We start from the raw sequence: 7,309 nt of genomic DNA, 5'->3' as shown, positions 1-7,309 counted from the left end.
GCACCACCATGCCCAGCTAATTTTCTATTTTTAGTAGAGACGGGGTCTCGCTCGTTGCTCAGGCTGGTCTCAAACCCCTGAGCTAAAGCAATACTCCTGCCTCGGCCTCCCAGAGTTCTAGGATTACCACCATGCCCAGCCAGCTGCCATACTTGTGAGCACATCCTTTTGTCCACTGGGTTTTAAATAAAAGGCTCAGTTTTTCTAGATCTGGAAAGGTTTTGTGTCACTTACTGGCTTCTGAGCTGGTTCTTTTTTTTTTTAAGCTAGGTGGATAGCTTTATTCAGATATTTGTCTTAAACAAATATTTGTATTCACAAATAAAAGGTTTCATAAAATGATGGAGGACTGAGAAAAAATTGCTTGGCTCACAGAATCTTGGTACACTAATGATTAACTATCTTAATATTACTAACTATACTTAAAAATTATGACATTTCTTTAAAATTAAAGACACACCAAGGGTTTTAATAAGCGTACTAAAACTCTAAACGTCTCAACAATCTTTCAAAGAATTCTTGAAAACCAGCTTTTAGCTTCCTTATTCTCATTCCTGGTGAGACCGTCACGCTGTAGTAGCAGCACACACAGAATGGAGGCAGACGAGGGTAAGAGAGATAATTGTGCGTGGTTTTCCCTCACGGTTTGGGGAGGATACCTGAGAGAAAAATAACTCCTAATCTTTAATACCTTCATGACTAAAGTCATTTAAAATCAATCATTATTTCTTGAACCCATTTTGAAAGCATAGCCAAACTTTTCCGTGGCGTTTGGAGTGAGCAGAAGTACGAATGCTCTATCTGGACGACTTTAGGCCTGGCCTGTAAACATGTTTAACTGGGCAGTTTAATCTGTTAGCTCATCTGTGTATCTAGTTGTGTGATATAGCTAATCCCATGGTACAATGTCACAATTCTTATCTTGGTGAAAAATCTTGTCTCATTTTCCCTGCAACAAATTAGATAAAGTGTGCTATGAACTTCATTAAGGCCATTGAATTAAGATGAACTCTTTTGAAAACAGAATGCCATGTTTTGAGAATTTTAAGGCCTCTTGTGCTGCTTACATCTGGTGGGAGTAGGTGTGTATTAAACATCCAGTGGAAGGCGTTTCTGCTGGGAAATAGTGTTTATTTTATGTCAAGCTTCCAGTTCAGCAGCACTAGTGCCTGACTTTATAACTCAGATGGAGGAATAACCTGCCTGTCCTTTAAATGCTTAAGGACTGGGTGATTTTAGTTTTCTGTTGATTTGTTTACTTTAAAATAGATGTTTAAAAAAAGACAGACAAGCAAGATTTTCCTTGAATGGTGATGAAAATACAAGAGCACAGGACAATTATTTTGATATTTTGGTTATATGTTGTAATTCTTCCCATTTAAGCCCAAAGTTCTAAACTTTGCTTCATGGTAATGAGTTTTAGCCAACATTATAGTCCTATTTTTTCTTCATTTGAAGTTTTCTTTGAAATATTTTAAATTTCAAATATTGAGTATGATCTATATAACATAACTACTTTTTAAAGTCAAGTATACAAGAACTTTTGAATCCAAGTGAATGTTATCCTTTAAAGTTAGCCCTTTGGGAAGTCATACATATATTTTAAAAGTGCAATTGCCTCTTCAAAACAATGTTAGAATATCTTTTTTTTCCCAATTGCCTTCAAGTTATCAATTTTTCTCCTTTATAATTAGAATTTTTGTGAATGTGCATTCCATTTAAGAAATCTTCTCCTACCTCCAAGGTCATGAAGATGTTCTCCTATGATTTCTTTGAAAGCAGTGTTATTTAAATTTTCACATTTAAATCTAAAAATCTACCTAGAATTGATTTTTGTGTGTGGAGAGGGTAGGGAGAAAATTGCCTCCAGAGGTAGTTACCACACAGACAAACAGAATCAGTTGTGTAACTCTATCTATTCTTTCCTTTCATTTATTCCACATTTATGGGTGCCATCCACCCTCTGGGCCCTTCCTCTCTGTGCCTTCTTGTGTCTCCTCCCTCTTTACAGAGCTTCAGTCTGTCTGCCCACTCTCCCCAACCGGCATCCTGAGCTGAGAGCAAGGACTGGCAGCGTCAGTGCCGTGCCACTGGCCATTCTGCCTGCCGTGTGCTGGGGTGGTGGCCACAGGTGCCTGCAGGTGGATCCCACGAGGCTTTCCAGTGTGCACATGGCTCTCTGAGTGCTCCCCTTACCAGGATGGCCAGCCTGAAATAGCCAGTTTGTTCCTCTAGGGTCTAAATTCAAAATCCCCTGAAGATGGAAGCTCCCTGACCCACCCTTGTTACTGGTCTAATAGGCACTTGATTTAAATCCCCACACAGCCATGATTCTTTAGGCTGGTAAATGGAGAATTACCTAACTTCTCTGAGCTTCTATTAGCTCATCTGTAAATGGGAACTCTCTTCTGCCTCGGATTGTGGTGAGCATTAGATGGCACACTCTATATGGAATCGTGAGAGCACCTAGTACAGTGCCTGGCACATAACAAATTCTCAAGATGTATCCCATGTTGTCCCTGCCTGTCGTTGTTCTTGACAAGTGTAGAGTAAAAGGCCATGGCCATGTGTCTCCACAAGCCATCAGCTTCTCTGCAGCCACCCTCTCTACTCAGCTCAGGCCCCAGAGAATCAGTGGCTTTTTCCCAGAGAGAAGCTTCTTAACCTATTTCTCAACCTCAGTGTAAAATACAGGAATGCAAAAAGGGTTAACCATCAAATGATAGGACTCTTTGTGTAATACTAAACTGTTAAAGGTTCATACATAAAGATTTAAACGCACATACTATTTGATACAGCTATTTCACTTCAAAGAATTTGTCCTACAGATGTAGTTAGACATGTATGCAAAGACCCAAATAAAAGGACATTCACTGAAACACAATTATGATAGCAAAAGATTAGGGGAGAAGAACAGTAAATGTCTATCAGTAGGGGACTAACTCAATTATGGTGCATCCATAGAGAGGAACATTATGCAACTGAGAAAAGTTGGAGATAGATTCAAGCTATATTTTTTCAGTTAAAACTCAAAGGGCAAAACAGTGTGTGTATTATGCAAAAAATTTCAACAAATTCCCTGCTGGGAAGAGATTCTGTAGTAGGAAAAAGAGAGCCCAGCTTTAGATTATATGCCCTGTTGTATCTTTGAATTTCTTAGTCTATTTAAGAGCACATGCTGTATAAGTTTTAAATAGGCATTGGAGTAGAATATAGCACTGGATACTATATGATGAAATTGAAGTTCAAGTGTTCAAATGTAGCATCTGTAAATTGAATAAGCCTGTTGTACATGCTGTCCAGTATAGACGAGTCACTGTGCTTTGTCCTTTGATCAATTATAAAAGGGGGCAGGGTTTGGAGGCCCATATTCTAAGGTCTCTTCCCATTTTCATAATAGGTGAATCTCTATAATGTACATGATGTGTATGTATTATGATTCTGACCAAATGTTTATTTTCTAGATGCTTTGTTTACATATTGGAACAAGGCTTCAACATCTGAACTTATGGATTTTTTTACAATATCTGAGTGAGTAGTTCTATCTTTGCTCATTGCCTCTTGATTTTTCCTGGATAGTTAAGAGGTGTGAAGAAAACTGTGTAGTTGAACCAGGAATGTTCTATATGTCACATACTCACTCCTTAAGCCCTTTCTCCCGAACCTGACCCACCAACACATTATTTTCTGGGTTTATGACCCAGGGAACAGTGGCCCACCTTAAATTATTACAGATATGTGGTTGTTGTAGGTGAGAGGTAACTGCTTATGTGTGTAAGCCATTTTAACAAAATAACACAAAATTATTAGTCGAATTGGGTAGATGCTGCTTTTCTAAGTTGAATCTAGCTTAAGCAGATCCAGGAACTGAGACAAAAATTGCTGTAATTTTAAAATATATGATAAGTAAAAGTGAAATCTTATATAGTATCTTTATCTCATTTTATCTCTTTAGTGTAAGTCTCTAATTTCCTTTAAGCTCTTTACTTTTAGAAACAGGAATCAACAATCCCTTATGCAAAACTGCTGCTGATTTTCCAAATTCAGAATTTTTTGGATTTCTCAAAAATTTACATTTAGAATATATCCCACAACATCCCATCAGCATCTCAGGTAGCACCCAACAGTTAAACACATTATTTCTGTAGTAAAAAAATTACTTTTGCAGTGCTGGTATTATTCAAAATAATTAGATAAATGACAACTATAAGTAGCTTTATGTATATTAGTTCAAGACATGTTTTGGTGCCAAACGTATTTAGACGAACTCAGGTAGAAAGCTAGTTTCCAGAGCTTAGTGCATTTTGGCATCATAGGAGAGACTGTGGGCCTGGCCCTCCAGCAGGGGACTTGGTTCATAGTCTTGGATCATAGTCTCATGACCTCTTCAGAGTTAAAGGGGGAGTTGTTATGTGGCAAAATGAGATTCAGCACCAGAGGAGCTCGATAGACATCGTTTTAGTTACCTAAGTAAATACATGACTTTTAAAAAAAATCAATATTATGGATATATTTTTTAAAAACCAAAAAAAATACACTTGATGTCTATAGAGGATCAGTCTGTACACTTGAGCCAAAAGAGAGAGCTCTTTATATAGATTTGAATGCGGATGAATAAACAACTTGGAACGCTGTGTATGGTTTTCAGTGTGATTTCTAAGGCAAACTGCCTTGGAGTAAATCTCCCAACCCTGAGTCGATGGACAGTCCTGTCACTCACGGGCCTTTGTCCTGTGCGGCTCCAGCCAGCCACCACAGTGCTAATAGACACACAATACAGGGCTTCCCTTACAGGTTATTAATTTTCTCTGAGTTTAAATGGACCATCCAGAGAATTTATGAAACCCAAAAGTAAGGGTCTAGTAGTAGACATTGGTGTTTATTGAATTTATTATTGTTAATGGATAAATAAAACAATGTATTGAAAACAATTTTATCTTCATGTTTCCCTGATGGTTTTTCATCCTGTCTGCAGAGTCTGCTTGCACCAGTTCCAGTACATGGGGAAGCGATATATAGCCAGGTACTGTGGGCGTTTTAGTTTGAAGTGTGTCGTTCTCCGTATTCCTTGGGTCTGATTGTGTGGGATGGTCGTCTGTGGTGACTGGCGGTGTGATTCGTGTGAGCAACCGTGGGGATGGCTTTGGATTGCCGCCGTGCAATCTGGTAGTGTCTTTTGTCTGCAGTCCTAACTTCCTCTGCCTTGTTTTGTCTTGTGCGTATCTCTTGGAAAGATTTTCCCTAGTGGCGTTTGTGACACTTCTACCCTCCCTTCCAGACCCTCCCTCGGGCTCTGCTCTGTCTCCTCCCCTTTCTCATCTCCCTGTTCCTCTTCGTGTGTTTTCTCCTTCCTCAGTGATTCCTCTTCTTTTGTTTCACTTTCAAAGATGATTTTTACTGCTCCCGCTCCCAACTACAAAGACGCTAATTTCTCACCTAACTGCTCTCCTTTCCTGATGAAACAGCGTTTTCAGTCCATTCCACAGACCTTCTCTAAAATGGAGCCTTTCTCCTCCGATGCTGACTAATCGATAAGTGCCCTGTGTTCTCACCTGACGGAGCTCTTTGTTGAGTGTCCTACCTCCCCACTGTCCTGGAGTTCCAGGAGAGCGAGTCTCCTTGCAGATGTGTGGCCAGACAGCACCTTCTTTGTTAGTTCCTCACAGCACATCTTGCCTGCCAAGTTCTTCCTCCTGCCCCACAGCCATGCAATTTGTCTATGTCTGGTTTTCCCTGCACCGTGAGCCATTCTGTGTTAGTGTATTTCTGGGGTCTTGGTCTAGTGTTATATTTTTCTCCTATTCTTTTTAACAACCTAATTGTAAATAAGCTGATATTTATGTTTCAAGAAAAACTTTAAAATTGAATTCTAATTGAAGTTTGCTTCTCATGTCTGTACTTCTATATTATAGTAATAAAATAGGACAGAGATTTTTTAATAGACTTTCTATTGATGGTGAAGATTTTCTTTTTATGTTAACATTGTTCTTTTCTGAGGATATATGAAAAGTTTTCAGAATTATGTTTTATGTTAAGCAATAAATATATGTGTTTTCTTTTAAAAAGAAGCAAATTTAGGCTATTTTGTGCTTTCCTCATGTTTTCTATTTTTAATCAAAATGTGGTAACACTTAAAGTTCTCTTATTTTAACTTTTATTTTTTATTAGTTTTTATATTTGAGTTTTCAAGTACCAAATGCAAGTATATACAAGGTGTCTTTATACCAACAATATCTCATACGTTGCCTTTTAGAATTTCTCTTCGACTTTGCCCTGTGAAGGTTTGGGCAAACGTATATTGTATAACAGAAAGGCACTGTGCTGAGCGAGCTTCACACGCTTTTTGCAGTAACCGTCACCTACCTAACAAGATGGCATTTGGAGAATGTTGTGCCACGTAGAATAAAATGCTTCAGAGCTTAAAATGGTGAATGTGGGAAGCCGAAGATTAATGTCTCGACAAAATATTTTAGAGTTGGGTTTTGTGAAGTGTTTAACTTATTTTTTTCAGGGGATATAAATTTAACTTTTTAGAAGAAAATCTTTTGACTTCATAAGCACCCTGTATATATTTGCATATAAAATCATGGACTGCCTTAAAAATAGATGGGCAGAGGAAGACAGGCATGGAGATGATGTGACTTTGTTCCATGTGCTGTGGAAAGATACGCCTTGCTTTATACAAAAATTACCATGGTCTATGCTGCATGCGAAAAAGATCCTATAACTATAATGTGGACGTTGTCAATGTTTGCCATCCGTGGTGGTCGGGTTTGATGAACACTGTGCCTTCTCATCCTCACTTTGAGATCACCCAGCAGCATGCTGTCAGTGAAAGTCCATGCATGTCCCCGTTGTCCTACACACAATAACGTGATGAGGGGAACGGTTGGCTCTGGGACGGGGATAGGTGTCACTCCAGCACTGGTCTCGTTTTCATCTGCTCTGGTGATGGTACACAGTAGGAAGTTAGCTGTTTGATTGCTAACCCAGATCACTTTTCTGTTTTCTCTACTTGACCGCTGACAAGTTTAACAAAGTGTGTGGCTCTTCTCCTTCCTGCTTGGGTAAGAATAAAGGTGTTCAAACTGCTTCATATAATCCCTCCCATTGCATGTTCATTCTCTGTTTCTTCCAATGCATTTTTCAATTTGAAAAAATGTTTTTGTTCCTTTAGAACATATATAATCCAAAAAGATTAATGATGTTTTGACAGTTGTCGGAACCCTAACCTTCAGCACTATGTTGGAGTGATGCTCACTTTCTTAAAAGTAGCATCTCTAAAGTACTTTATGAAAATGAAAAAGAT

The 7,309-nt window shown here is 38.6% G+C and overlaps 1 protein-coding gene across 1 annotated transcript in view; it reads left to right on the top strand.

Annotated features, from left to right (window-relative positions):
* DOCK9 (dedicator of cytokinesis 9) overlaps positions 1-7,309 on the top strand; it is a 310,670-nt gene that overhangs the window by 256,137 nt on the left and 47,224 nt on the right. Inside the window, exons 36-37 of the mRNA XM_012644431.1 lie at positions 3,465-3,531; positions 4,976-5,023. Coding sequence (XP_012499885.1) covers positions 3,465-3,531; positions 4,976-5,023 — 115 coding nt within the window. The remainder of the gene's footprint in view (positions 1-3,464; positions 3,532-4,975; positions 5,024-7,309) is intronic.

Source organism: Propithecus coquereli, unplaced genomic scaffold, assembly GCF_000956105.1.
Source record: "Propithecus coquereli isolate 6110/MARCELLA unplaced genomic scaffold, Pcoq_1.0 Scaffold212, whole genome shotgun sequence".
In the NCBI taxonomy this organism is placed as follows: Eukaryota; Metazoa; Chordata; class Mammalia; order Primates; family Indriidae; genus Propithecus; species Propithecus coquereli.
The sequence above is the reverse complement of the archived record's forward strand: the minus strand, read 5'-3'. Positions and strand labels throughout refer to the sequence as shown.